The 15,043-nt window shown below is 43.8% G+C and overlaps 1 protein-coding gene across 1 annotated transcript in view; it reads left to right on the top strand.

The window, feature by feature from the left end:
- PNPLA2 (patatin like phospholipase domain containing 2) overlaps nt 1-14,809 on the top strand; it is a 64,393-nt gene extending 49,584 nt beyond the window's left edge. The window contains exons 4-9 of the mRNA XM_056851579.1: nt 6,871-7,080; nt 9,417-9,477; nt 10,493-10,666; nt 11,927-12,059; nt 13,045-13,167; nt 14,507-14,809. Coding sequence (XP_056707557.1) covers nt 6,871-7,080; nt 9,417-9,477; nt 10,493-10,666; nt 11,927-12,059; nt 13,045-13,167; nt 14,507-14,771 — 966 coding nt within the window. The 3' untranslated portion in view covers nt 14,772-14,809. The remainder of the gene's footprint in view (nt 1-6,870; nt 7,081-9,416; nt 9,478-10,492; nt 10,667-11,926; nt 12,060-13,044; nt 13,168-14,506) is intronic.
- The last annotated feature ends 234 nt before the right edge of the window (nt 14,810-15,043 follow it).

The raw sequence follows: 15,043 nt of genomic DNA, 5'->3' as shown, positions 1-15,043 counted from the left end.
TTCTGGTTTCATTTTAGTAAAACGAGACATATTCCTTTTCTGAAATGTCAGAAAAGAGTTGCTAAAATTCTAACATTTGACACTTCTTCCCAGATTGAATGTCTTATTTCAGCCGTACTCGCTTATCTGTTGAAAGGAGCATTAGAACACCTGCTGCTACAAAAGCATAACCCTGACTTGTAAACCATAAACAAGCTGCTAGGACTGATGCCGTGACAGATGAGCAAGCTGGACCTGACTACCAAGGAGTGGCAGAGATAAAGTTGCCTGGGGCTTGGGTGTCCAAAACACCACCCACAGCTGCATTAAGATGCTTCACGATAGCCCCTGGGGCTCCCAGGAGCCAATTCTTTAGTGTTCTCAGATGATTTGCATCCCTTCTAATAGGAGAAAGCATATTTATTCAGGATTCCTGGTTCTTCCTGCCCCTGCCAGAGTAGTAACAAGTCAGGATTGCTAATAATAAAAATACATATGTACCATTTACATAGTGACTTCCAAAGCACTTAGCATAGATTTTATCGTTGTGAAGCAGATAAGAATTATTGTCATGTGTCCTACCATACCACTGCACAAAGTCTGAAGCCGTCTTCCAGCCTAAGGAGGCTTCCTCCAAATTAAGTGGCTCTTCCTGCAGTGGAAGTGCCACTTAAGTTGGAGGAAGGCTCCTTTGGCTGGAGGAAGTTCCTCCAGCGTAAGATGCAATTCATTCCTTTTGCCCATATGATATTAACTGTGCCATAGTGATTGTGTATGTAGTTTGCCTACCTCAGTGTAGTGAGTTTGGAGCCAAGAGACGTCCCAGTTCCTGACTTAGAACATAAGAACCACCTAAGATAAAGCCATGCTGGATCAGACCAAGGTCCATCAAGTCCAGCAGGTCACACAGTGGTCAACCAGGGGCCTCTAGGAAGCTCCCAAACAAGACAGCTGCAGCAGCACCATCCTGCCTGTGTTCCACAGCACCTAATATATTCGGCATGCTCCTCTGATCCTGGAGATAATAGGTATGCATCATGACTAGCATCCATTTTAACTAGTAGCCATGAATACCCCTCTCCTCCATGAACACGTCCACTCCCCTCTTAAAGCCTTCCAAGTTGGCAGCCATCACCACATCCTGGGGCAGGGAGCCCCCCAATTTAACTATGCGTTGTGTGAAGAAAGACTTCCTTTTATCAGTTTTGAATCTCTCACCCTCCAGCTTCAGCAGATGACCCTGCGTTCTAGTATTATGAGAGAGAAAAGCTTCTCCCTGTCCACTCTCTCCAAACCATGCATAATTTTATAGACCCCTATCATGTCTCCCCTTAGCCGCCTTCTTTCCAAGCTAAACAACCTTAAGCGTTTTAACCACTCCTTGTAGGGCAATTGCTCTAGTCCCCTGATCATTTTGGTTGCTCTTTTCTGCACCTTCTCAAGCTCTGTAATATTCTTTTTTTAGGTGTGGTGACCAGAACTGTACACAATATTCCAAGTGTGGTCTCACCACTTCTAAACTACAACTGCTCTTAAGTGCATCAGGGGGAATCTCTTGGCATCTAGACTGAAGCCTTCTCCTTTCCGGGCAGCAAGAAAAGATTTGCAATGGAAACTATCTCAGGCTAGAATAAAGGAGGGGGAGAAGAAATCAAGCAAGAGGGCTGGTTTGAGTAGGGAGGCAGGAGTGTCCACTATGTTGTGGCTGCCTGTAATGGCAGTGGCTCCTGTTGCACTTCCAAAATAAAGGTCTGGTTTGTTTTTACAGTAGCTGTCATGCAGCCATCTGAGAAGTGGGCAGGTGCCAGGCTCACCACTGTCCACCATCTCCTGGTCACCTGTGGTCTTGTTGAGCATATGCACTTGGTTGCGGTTCACATGGCCGCACCCATAATATGGAGGTGAAGATGACCTGGGCTATGAAAGATAAAGATAATTCTCATGAACACATGAAGCTGCCTCATACTGAACCAGACCCTCGGTCCATCAAAGTCAGTATTGTCTACTCAGACTGGCAGTGCTCTCCAGGGTCTCAGGCAGAGGTTTGGACTTCTGTGCTTGCTGTCTCTTCATTTCCCTATTTCATGACCTTTTGATTACCTTAAAACAGTAGGAAAAAGGAAGAAGAGTTGGTTTTTATAGGCTGATTTTCTCTGCCTTTTAAATGGAGAATCACACTGACTTACAATGTCCTTCCCTTCCTCTCCCCACAACAGACTCCTTGTGAGGTAGGTGAGACAGAGAGTTCAAAGAGAACTGTGACTAGCCCAAGGTCGCCCAGCAGGCTTCAAATGGAGCAGTGGGGAAACCAACCCGGTTCACTAGATTAGAGTCCGCCGCTCATGTGGAGGAGTTGGGGAATCAAACCTGGTTCTCCAGATTAGAGTCCACTGCTCTTAATCACTACACCATGCTGTTTTATAGGATGGGGAGGAAGAGGAAAGAAAGGGCTGATTTTTTTTGCCAATTCACAAGAGAGGAACTGTATTTCCTATGTGTAATAACTAGTGCTGGACTTACCATATTTGTCACTTTAAATGAGCTTGTGCATTGGAATGTGCTGAGCCTCCTGGAATAAGCGTTGGGAGGAGGCGCTGCAAGAGGCCTGTTGCTTTAGATCACAGTGTGCTTCCCCCAAACCCAGCCCATCATCTTCAGCTCCAGACTGAACTTTATTCTGATTCTGCAGCTGATGTTGTTAGTGGCTTGTGACTTATGGGAATCTTCTTAATTTTAAAGCCAGTGGTGAAGCAATATTAGGCTCTTCTGTGTGAAGGGGAGGCATTACGGGTTTTATCAGGGCTGTAAGGAGTACTGACACCTTTTGCACGTGCGGTCTCTCATCCTTCTTAAGGGTATTTGCCTTGTATCCCCGTCGGTGAATGTTACCGGTTTCCATAGCTTGCACCTCTTTTGTCTTCTCCAGCCCACTGGTGCAGCTTTATTTTTCTCCCACAGTGGAGCTTCACAACCAGCAATGCCTTAGCTGTCCTGACTGAGGGAGGGACCTTGGCTGAAGTCATAGAGCACGGGGTTTGTATGGAGAAGGTTCCAGTTCAGCCTCCAGCATCTCTTGCCAAAGGATCTCAAGTAGCAGGTGCTGGGAAAGATATTTCTCTTCTGGAGACTGCAGAAAGCCACTTCCAGGCAGAGTAAATAATATTGGTCTAGATGGACCAATGAATTCAGGTTCATGCGATGTCACAGTAAGTCCCTGCAGTTAAGGGTTGGGCAGCTGAATGTTATGAGGACCTTCAGGTTCCACGAACTACTTATGTCAGATTAAACACCATTGATGCCTGGATGCTGTGGTTTTTCTAAACAACATCATGTTCGTGCTCAGACTGATCTGTGCCATCTGAGCCTTGCTGTTATGAAAGCAGATGGTACTTGCTTGAATATAACATTATGCCTGTCAACTAGATGTTTTGTTTGTTGCATTTATACTCCCACCTTCTTCGGAAGAAAAATCCAAGTTGCTTAACAAAAATTTTTAATGTACAAATTAGTCCATAGAAAAGGCCTGGCTATATCTCCTTCCTCCTCTGCACAGCGGCTAGCTGCTGATAGAGCAATAGGTAGGAGTTATAATAATAATAATTTATTAGGTCTATGACCGCAGTCTTGGACCAAGGAAAGAGGGAGGGGAACACAAAAGAAGGATAGGAAACCTAAAACGTAGTAAACATAGTAAACATAAGACAATATTAAATTAACAGTGCTAAAAAACCAGGCGTCAGCCCGATAGGATAGGTAGGAGTTGTGCCAGGCAAGCTAATGGGAAGTTTCCTTCTCTCCTTCTGCTAAGCAGAAAGAACTGCCTGGTGGCTGGTGAGGCTCCTGAGGGGATAGACCAGGTGGCAGTTGATACCTGTGGTTAGGGTGGCCTTGTGGCATAGGCTACTGTTAACAGCCCCTGGTTAAAGAGGACTGTGCTTATTAGTGCTCATTTTGTCTCTTACTACTTTGCAGTTCTTTGCTGCAGCGGCAAGGTTAGTAGCTCATCTGCGTAAAGCGGTGGTGCGGTCTGATGCTGTGTTTATCCACTTCAAGCAAGAGAGGCAACTGTGTTGCCCTTTTAAAATGGTAGGGGGTGGGACATGGGGCAGGAACAGGTGGCTGGGACCCTAACATCCCAAGGAGGTTACTTCTCCCTCCATTAAGTGGTTGCTTGTTTCCTTCCTTTATCCCTTAGAAGCTCCTTCATCCATTGATCTTAAGCAGCATAAATCTAATGTTTGAGGGATATAAGGACTGAAATAAATCTTGCCGCTGACAATGTAGCCTTGGGATCCCTGTCACTTAATAAAAAAGGCATTGTGTTAGATACAGAGGCATTAGATTTGTATGTTTAAAGGGGAGAGATATAACGTGATCGGAGTTCCTCATAAAAGGGGCATTCCAAGAGGGCATGAGCTAATGAATCAATAGAGCCAGAAGAGCAAGGACAGGTCCTGTCTGGGTGTGGTATATTCAAAATCCTGCCCTGCATAACCATAGAGGGGTTAGCATTCAATCTAGCTAAACAGAAGGCTCTAGAAAGACGAGGAGTGGTCAAATAGTAAGTGTAAGCGGTCAAACCGCGTGGTGGTGGTATCGGTTGTTTGTTTCCAAGCAGCCTCTGTGTTCTGGGCGCTAGCTGCCTTTCTGGAAGCAAACAAGCCAGCACTTGAGTTGAGGGCGCTGCTTGCAGCCTCTCCTTGAACTCTTGCTCGAGTGTCATTGGAATTGCTCAACATCCACCCATGCCAGAGAGCAACCCATTAGGGGAGGGCAGGAAAAACCCTCCCTAGTCTCTTGAGGAGCTTGATGTTGTTCCATTTAATGAGTTCACCCTGCTGTGTGCATGCGTGGTATATGCCATGCAGCTGAACTCCTTTCCTGGGGTCTGGAAGCTTGCAGAGAAGAGCAGCCTGTACTATTTGTTCCTCACTGGGAACTAGGTGAAAGGCTACTGACAGAAGGATTTTCGTTTGTTTTTGCTCTTATGTAAGGATGTGAATGACAGCTGTGAGGGAACTGTGCCTTGTTATTTCAGAGCAGACATATCGACTTCATTCTCTCTCTCTCTCTGGGCTTATTTTAGCATTAGAGAAAAACGGCATCTAGGGGGGTTACCACATTTGTATTCCCAGCGATGTATTAAGAGTTTGAAAATGTTATAAAAAATACTGTTCACACTTTCTATGTATTCCCACCGATGTATTAAGAGTTTGAAAACATTATAAAAAATACTGTTCGCACTTTGTTTGGCCCCTTTAGCTGTGAAGACGTTTTCCAACCATTTATAAGCCGTGGTATCCAAAAACCCTTTTAAAGCGATGTTTTTTACAACATTTTCAAACTCTTAATACATCACTGGGAATACAAAGTGCGGTAACCCCCAAAGTCTTGCACCCACTATCCGCAGGCCTTTCCGCAGAAAAGAGAGCCAACTGAATGTTTCGTCTCCAGCCACTCTCAGTGCAACCAATAGAATCACACAACGAAAGTTAAACCAGTATCAAAATAGGCACCTCTCTTCTACTGAGCCAGTTGTGTGGCATTCTAAAGGAGCATTTAGCCTTCAAACTACTCTGTGTGTTATGGAGATGTCCAGATAAGGTCTGCAAAGGCTTGCGGTTGCACACTGAATCTTAGAATATGACTGGGGGCTCCAGGCGTTTCTACAAGAGGCTTCTGGTGTCATTTGAATTGCTTTGGAAAGCTTCTCTTTATTAGCATGCTAGGTTGTTTTAAAACAAGACTGTGAATCCAGAAGTCCACCTGACTCTGAAGACATCTTGAAAACAGATGGGTATTCCTCTTAAAAGCCGGGTTTCTGTGGGCTAGCTTGCTTATTCAGATTTTTATCTTGCCCAAGCTCTGGTGATTTCCCCCCAAGATTTTATAATATGGTGGATATGAATGGTTTTATTTGCATTTAGCCATAGGCCATTACAAACATGTGAAGGAGATCACAGAAGGATTTTATATATCGTTTGTTTTAATTCCCATTAAGACATATGAAATGTTGGGAACTAAAACGTACTCAATACACTTTGTTTAGCAAATCAGGTCTTGTCCCCTAGTATTTTCACTCTCCATACTTCCCCCTCATTACCGTGTTCAGCATATCTTTCATAGTTCCTGTCCCGAGCCCTGAACAAAGGTTCAAAGTTCTATACTTTTAAAAAACCTTCCACAGACACTGTAGGTAGTCCCCTGTGCAATCACCAGGTCATTCCTGACCCATGGGGTGACGTCACATCCCGACGTTTACTGGGCAGACTTTGTTTACGGGGTGGTTTGCCAGTGCCTTCCCCGGTCATCTTCCCTTTACCCCCAGCAAGTTGGGTACTCATTTTACCGACCTCGGAAGGATGGAAGGCTGAGTCAACCTCGAGCCGGCTACCTGAAACTGACTCCCGTTGGGATTGAACTCAGGTCATGAGCAGAGTTTTTGACTGCAGTACTGCAGCTTACCACTCTGCGCCACAGGGCTCTTTTTCAGACATTGTAAGCATTATATTAAAAAAAGACTATAGCGGTTTTAATTGCCAGTTCTGATTGGAAAATCTATGACTTCTAAAAAGGGAACAACATATAAAATAATTGGGCACTATAAGCGATGTCAAAGGATTCTGAATTCTTACGGTTGCAGTCCACGGGGGGGGGGGACCTCCATAAAGGGAGGGGAGAGCTAATCTGTTGAGTTCTTGAATGTTGTAGCCTACTGATTGATCTTCCAGAGTGGCTGGCTGAACTTCCACTCTAACAATTATTGGGTAACACTGTTTCTTTGTCATCACTTGTAAGTGGTGTTCGGAGACAGGAGGAAAGAAATCCAAGCTGTGTGAAGAGAAAAAACAAGCTCAATGTTCCTTTCGTTCTGTTTTGCTCTCATCCCAGAGGTACGTTGATGGAGGAATTTCTGACAACTTGCCACAGTATGAACTGAAGAACACCATTACAGTGTCCCCCTTCTCAGGAGAGAGTGATATCTGTCCACGGGACAGTTCCACAAACATCCATGAGCTGAGAGTCACCAACACCAGCATTCAGTTCAATCTGCGCAACCTCTACCGCCTCTCAAAAGCCTTGTTTCCACCAGAGCCTCAGGTGAGCGCTGTTTGAGAACAATGGGGGGGGGGGGTCTATGTATCTGTGTTCATGTCACAGGCACACCTCCATAGTGGGTGAAACTTTATTATTTCTCTCATCAGTTGATGAAGGAACTTCAGAAAAATCCTATAATATTTAAAAAGCAGCTGCAGGTTGAGTATCCCTTATCCGAAAATCCGATATCCAAAATCCAAAACTTTTTGAGCGCTCACAAAGGGTAATAGAATGGCTCATGTGCAGGCCGGTCGCACCAATGGCAGGTTCCCCACGATGCCCCACATGCACAAAATTATTAAAAATATTGTATAAAATTACCTTCAGGCCATGTGTATAAGGTGTATATAAAACATAAATTAATTTTGTGCTTAGAGTTGGGTCCCATCCCCCAGGTATCTCATTAAGTATGTGCAAATATTCCAAAATCCGAAAAAATCCAAAACACTTCTGATCCCTGTGTGTGTGTGTGTGTGTAAAGTGCCGTCGAGTCACAGCCGACTTATGGCGACCCCTTTTTGAGGTTTTCATGGCAAGGGACTAACAGAGATGGTTTGCCAGTGCCTGCCTCTGCACAGCAATCCTGGTATTCCTTGGCGGTCTCCCATCCAAATACTAACCAGGGCTGACGCTGCTTAGCTTCTGAGATCTGACGAGATCAGGCTAGCCTGGGCTGTCCAGGTCAGGGCCTGATCCCTATACTTCTCTTAATTGTTTTGAAAAACCCCACCCAGTTCAGCTACGCTTCTAAATGATAGCAGGCTATCTAAAGCCGTGAGAAAATTGAGCGCAGGTCACACTAGCTTTCTAGCACAGAGTATAGTGGGAGACAAGAGAAGAAGTAATAAGCACACAGCCTAGTTGCCTGTACAAACTCAAGTTATGTCTGGTACGGTAACCAGAGTTTATGTTCATGGAAGCCATTGTATTTCTAAAATCTCCTAATCTTTAAGGTGCTTTTAGACTTCTATTTTCAGCAGACTAATATGGCTACCCTGCTGGATTTCCAACTAGAGTTAGTTGCACTGACCACCATTTAAACAAAGCATAATTCATTTTGACATCTGAATTGCAGCCCTGGTATGGGATTCTTAACCATTACAAGAAAGCACAGTAATGAAGTTAAGGGATGATATTCATAGTTTCCCGTCTCCTGCTTCCTGATGACAATGGGGATAAGCTTGAATGCATGTGATCAGCCTCTTTTCCCCCAAAGCGCCATCACCCCAAAAATGTGTTTGTGGCTTTCAGTGATCAGGGTGAAGGGTGGCTGCTTGTGACACAACATGACTCATTCTATGACTCATTTTATAACCTTGAGCCTCTTATCCCTTCCCTTTCTTGATTATGTGCATATTATCAACTATCGCTCCAATTTCTACTTGCAAAAATTCTGCTTAAAACCTCCCATTTTGCATCTGGGATTAATTAAAAGTATAACTTAAATTTATGCCCGCTTGCAAAATCTGTTGTGATCCACGCCCCCCCCCCCAGACCCGACACACACCTTTCTAGCTTCCATAAGTTACCCATTTTGACAGTAAGGCATTTAGTAGTTCAATAACTGCAGAAACCAGCAACAAAGTCACTGATCAGCTCAGGGGTTATAAGTAACACACTCTTCGGAGATTCACTTTTATTCTATAAAGGGTGCTGAGCACATAGACTAGGCAGGGCCTCCCAGGCTTCCGCTAGCATGGTTGGATAGACATCCTTGCTGCACCATGTGGAAGATGCTTATTGTAACATTTTATGCTATGTTTTTATCACACCCTTTCTCCGAGGACCTTGGGGTGCACATATTGCCTCAACTTCTCCCTCCCCTTGGAGTCCAAAACTGTGCCCCTGTATGCTGCACAAGAGGGAGTATGTTCTAGAGCCTACTGCCAGGAGTGAAGTGTCTCCACCCTGCTGCACCTGCCAAGCAACAAGTAGTAGGAAGCCACTTACAACTCATTCCACAGCTTCTCTCCCAGTTAACATTCAGGTCTGACTAGAACAGTGATAAGTGGTAATGTTCTACTGGCCAGCTCTGCCTGCTTTCATCTTTTATACATCTTAAGATTTTAACAGATCATGTCTGTGTACTCATGCCTCTTGCAGCTGTGTGTAGGGCCAAAAATGCTATCTTCAGACATTGCTTCTTTGTTCCGCTGGTATTTTCTATCCCCTCCCTGTCTTATTGCTGTAATGTATCATGTTGTTGGGGTGGGGTAGTGGTTGCAGAAGAACAGGCACTTCTCGCATTTCCTCCTGTACTGACACCTGGTCAACAAAGCACTGTTTAGGCTCAGCCTTCCTGCATTCTCAACGTGCCTTTCCTTTATGTCTGTGTGCAGGTTATGCGGGACATGTGCAAGCAGGGCTACAGGGATGCTTTGCATTTCTTGAAGAGGACTGGTAAGTACCTAGAACTGAGGGCCTTGTTTTGAGTCTCCTTGTTGCTGGGATCTTTTTCAGTTCTGCCAGTGGAAGACGTTCTGGGTATTTTGAAAAGTCTCATACTATAGCCAAATATTAGTCCCAGTTAAGAGAGACCACGTTACTCATTTTGTTGCTATGCATAACACATATCATGCAACTAGCTAGGCTGAACTAACGAGGACTCGTGGTGAGGTTGAGGTCCTTTCCCATGCAGCCTTGCCTGCACAAGCTTTGAGTATCCCAGAAAGCTTTATACCCATCTGCACCAACAGAACTTCACCCAAAAGAGACCCGTGCTTTTGAATTTTAGATATGACCAGAAAAACTGCTCTGCGTAATGTTGTACCTGTGTCTTGAATTGCAGGAGATAATGCCACTGACACAATCCAGCCAGATATTTTACTGCATAAGCGCAGTTGAAATGAATGTGAACTGTATAAGAGCAGGACAGTATACTTCTCAACTTCCAATGCTTAGAAATGTTGAAAGGTCTTACCGGTGTTCTGTTTTTTGTTCCATGGAAACACCTGTTTCTACAGCGTTCCACCTACTATGCAGTAAACGTCTGTTGTGACCCTGTGCAAACTGCTAATGCCTGTGGTGTCATCTTGTGGTGGACTACCTGTAGTGCAACAAACCTATCCACTGTGTCTTTGTCCTGATGTCTCATGTGTTATGTGCATGCACTGGGAGACTGATGCAGCTGTTAGGCATGTTATGGCATTAAGCACTGCCACAAATACCGTCACATGAGTAATTCTGTTCATCCGCAGCAAGAGAATTGGCTCAGAAGCACCCAAAGTCTTGTCACAACTATAGATATGAGCAAGTCTACTTCTGACCTTTCGTGACTGATCTCTGAAGTCCAGAGTTCTTGGGTAGGACCGAAGCTTTTCCCCACAATGTGAGATGTTGGAGAAATGTAGCCAATAGACATGTAAAGCTTTTGCTTGACCTGTAAGGATATCACTTACCTGACTTCTCTGCTCAGGTCTCCTCCATCATCCAAGACCTATGCTGCCTCTGCTGGCCATAGAAGATAGTCCAGGAGAGAAGAACCCTGAAGAGGAAAACGCTGAAGAAGAGGATCAGCTGGAAGAGAACTCTGCACTGACAGTAGCTGAAGACCATATTTTTGACCACTTGCCTCCTAAATTGCACCAGGGTATGATATTTCATTGGAGTATATACTGTACTATACCTCTGTCCAGTCAAGTGTCTCTTCTTTAAACAGTAATTTAAAAAAGGAGGTACACAGTATATGATATCATTTGCAGCTTGTATGGTATAGTTCTGTGTTATGTATTTTTTACACAAGTGTATTAAGAGCACTAGGCCGTACAAGCTGCAAGTGATATGTATTTTTGTACAAGCATATTTACATTAGGTATTTTAATCTTTATTAATGTGTACAGTGTAGTGCTGATTAGTATTGTGTAATCTGTGTCCTCTTTAAACACATCAGGATGTGGGTGTTTCTCCAGGGAATGGTTTGTTCCTATATATCAGAAACTAAAATGATGGGGAAAGCAGAATGCTGAGTAGTTAGGATAGTAACTCTGGATTTGGAAGACCCATGTTATGCACATTTTTCTATATTAACTTTGTGTGTGTGTGTGTGTGTATGCATGCACAAGAGCTGCTATTCTAATACATGGTTTACAGAAAGCCATGGCTATTAGATCAGTTTATAGTGCAAGCAGTTCTGGATACATTCAAAACATTCAAGATGGATTGACTCAGTCAAGGAAGCCTCAACTTTTCAATTTTCAAGACTGTAGCAAAATGCCTTAGGGCATTTTGGAGGTCATTAATTCATAAGTTGGAAGTGACCTGATGGCCCATAACCCACACATTTTGTGGCATACCTTCAGCCTTTAAACTGGTCTAGAGAGACAGTAGTTTCTGGCCATTCAGAAGTGTCAGTAATTGATGTTTCCAATTCTCCACTTCTGCTGTAGCATCTGAAATTAGTTGTGTGGATCTTTCTTGAGGGTAGGTCCATGAGCTTGTGAATGTTGCCATAGGTATGATCAGCAAATCCTCATTTCAGATTATGTGTGGTGGGGAATTGCAGATAGAACTTACTGCAATTACCATGTGGCTGAACTGGCTCTAGAATGACAGAACCCCCAAGCCTCTCTTTTTCATGAAGTTGTTGTGAAATTAACTGAATTAAAAGTTCAGAAGGCCATTGCAGTGAATGGTCCCTTTTTTTACAGTACCATGCAACAGACACAACTGTTTGGTCTGCTGTGTAGTGCAAGAGTAAAGCTGCTCAATACTTGTATTCCAGCCTTTTTGGATAAAAAGGTTGTCCACAAGAGAACTTAATAGTGGTGATTGGTTTTCTTCTGAACATGGGAAGGGGATGGCTTCTTCACTGAACTGGTGACTGGAATAACACTTGTTTTCCCATCTTCAGCCCTTTTAGAAGCCTGTGCAGAGAGGAGAGGGTTCTTCACTAGCATTGCCAACCTGTTGCCTATGCGTCTAGCATCTACCTTGATGCTCCCATACACCCTCCCTCTAGAGTCTGCTCTCTCCTTCACTGTCAGGTAGGTTTTGTCCCTGCTTTTGAAACTCAATTACGGGAAGGAATGTTGTTGATAGGACCCGGGGGGCTGGACTGTAGGTTGCTGTGCCAGCAGGAAGATTAAAGATTTAATGTTTAGTTGAATGTGGTTCCTAATGAAGCAGGGAGAGAATCAAGGGAAGGAATTTATTATGAGCTAAGGGCCTCTCTGAAGGTAGAATAAATTATTCTAACCAAATAAATCAATTGAAATCTAGCTTTTCATGATACAGTTTTTAGTTTACAGTGAAACAGATCTCCTTTTTTAATATCAAGTATGAGGCGCTTAAAATTTGTGGGTTTTTTTGTTTTTTGTTTTTTAAAAAACTTCCATCAAAATTTGACCCCCAAGTAGACATTAAAAGAAAAAACATAATGTAGGCAGCTGTCATTGAAACTATGTGTTCGGTGAACAAATCATACTTAAAACTTGACAAGAGAAACTAGATCAAGCTATTTTAAAGAGTTTTTCCTCGGATTGCATGGGAACCACAAACGGTGGCAAGCAGATCACTGTACTCTGTGGATTGTTTGCCTGCCGGTCATTGATGCAAGGAATACTTACGGACTGTCTCCTCCTTGAGAAGGCTTAGGTCTTTTATGCATGGCTGTTTCACTCATGTCAACCCTCTGATAACTTCGGGTCTTTGTTTGGATTCTACATGCCATTTCTGGCTGTCATAGGTTGCCTCACTCGCCCCCTGCTTTTCCCTGCATTTTGAGGGACCTATTCTATCTCGAATTTGGAAACGCAAGGAAATGCTGGGGGAGAGCAAGGCGACCTCTGGTGGTTGGAAACGGTATGCCTAATCCAAAGAAAGACCCAAAGTTGTCAGAGGGGTGACAGTGAGGGAAACAGCCATGCATAAAAGACCCTAGTGTGACTATGAGATGTTTCTATTCATGCCTGTAATGTTTCAGTGGCTACTCTAGATAACCATAGTCTTGTATGCTATTCTCTCCTTCAGGTTGCTTGAATGGCTGCCAGATGTTCCAGAAGACATTAAGTGGATGAAAGAGCAGACAAGGAAAGTTTGTCAGTATCTCATGAGAAAAGCCAAGAAGAAGCTAGGAAGTCATCTCTCAGCCCGGTAGGATAATCTCTTTCCCGTTACTTTCCTGGGAGTATCACAGCTCTGGGATTGAGATCAGCAAGGCAAAGTAGTTAATGGTTGTAGTGTACATAGGGCTTCCCTTGAAGACTGTCCAGAAGCTTCAGTTGGTACAGAATGTATGTAGAGCATGTTACAGTAGTCCAGGAGGCTGTGAAAGCAAGGAGCAACCCTTGCTTTTGAGACTATCACCTACTGCTGTTTTCTAAATGTTGTTCAACACAAGCCTTTATTGGCATATAAAAAGGAAGAACATACATTTGGATAAAACTGAGTACAAATAAATAAAATTGGATAAAACCATCCCAAATCAGCCATTAAGGAAAGCCACACACCATTCACGATACCTGATTGCCAGCTGTAAGAACCTTGCCACATTCAATTATTTTTGGGTTTTCTGTGGTCATAAGATAGGATGTCCTTATTTCACCAGAGAGCCGTTCCCTGTTTACAAACAGTGGGTCAATGAATTAGGATTGGCTACAAGCATAAAAGCAACAATTGAAAAGGACACACACAAGGGATTCAATTTCACCACTCCCGCAGGGGCAAACTCTGTCCGCAAATGGGATTTTATTAAATCTTCCATATAGCAAGGCGGAGGGCAGTGCATTTAGCCTGGCAAGCATATATGCTCTAAATGTTGTTAAAATATAGTTTTATATATGCTTTGTTTTAAAGCTACTGTTTTTATTTCCCTCTTGGGAATAAATTATTAACTATTTCAGAAGCATGGCACTATTTCAGATTTGTTGACACAGTGATTCCATTTTGCCACTAAAGAATCTTTCATAGAGAGCAGTTTGCTCTGTGCAGCTTGTGCCGTTCTCACTTGTCCACCTGACTCCCTTCCTCAGACGCAGTGAAACTCCACTGTGTGGTGATCGCCAGCCGGAGCACTCTGGAGGCTCAAAGTTTCCTCTGAACATAAATCAGCTCAAGTGGCACTTTCTGCTCATGGGTCAGCAAAGGGCAGGACTAGGATAGCCAGAGGGTGTCAAAGGTCAGTATTGAGGTACGCAGCAAGAGCATAAACGTGCTCGCCTGCATCTTGCCGTGGCCCTAGCTTGTTCTGCTGGCTTTATCTATGCCATCATAGCAGTATGTGATATTGGTATTATGATGAGCAGAAATTGTGATGGGATGTTTATTTTTTAACCTTTTTCTTTTACCTATTTCTTCATTTTTTTTCTCTTTTGATGTTTATCTATGGGTTGTATTTCTTTCTATGCTGCAAGCCCTGATGTGTTAAACACTGCGTACAAACATGGCATGACAGACTGAAAATCTTGTGTGTGTTTTTTTCCCCCTCTTCCAGGCTGTACTACCATCTTGAACTCAGAAAGACCCAGAGCTTGCCTGTACCCTCAAGTGTTGGCTATGGAGAGGCATTGCCCAAGTGGTTGCGGAATAACCTCTCCCTAACAGACGTTATGACAAAATGGGAAGAATACCAGCGCCAGCTGATGCTGGGGCTGTTCTGTATTAATGTGGACCTCCAGGCTTCTATCTTCCCATCAGAAGGGCTTCAGATGAGACACCCCCCACCAGGCTGCTCACAAGAGAGCCTCCAGCTCTTTTAAAGCCATCACCACTAGTATTTGAACAAGTAGAAGGGGAGGGGTGGGGCAGCAGCAGTAGTATCCTTAATACCTTCTAAGGGGACTTCTTCCCCCCATGAACAGAGAGAGAACTGATACCAAAAACACCTGATTGGGCCACCATTAAGCGGGTGACTGGCACGGTGTTATACCCCAACACACTCTGATGGGTTTCATGTTCACTTTTTGAGATGATGGTGTATAAAGACTAGTGATGGCAACACAGCTGTTCTCTCTCTTGGTTGAACTATAGA

This window comes from Euleptes europaea, chromosome 6 (assembly GCF_029931775.1).
Source record: "Euleptes europaea isolate rEulEur1 chromosome 6, rEulEur1.hap1, whole genome shotgun sequence".
NCBI lineage: Eukaryota > Metazoa > Chordata > Lepidosauria > Squamata > Sphaerodactylidae > Euleptes > Euleptes europaea.
This window is presented reverse-complemented; position numbering and strand designations above follow the sequence as displayed.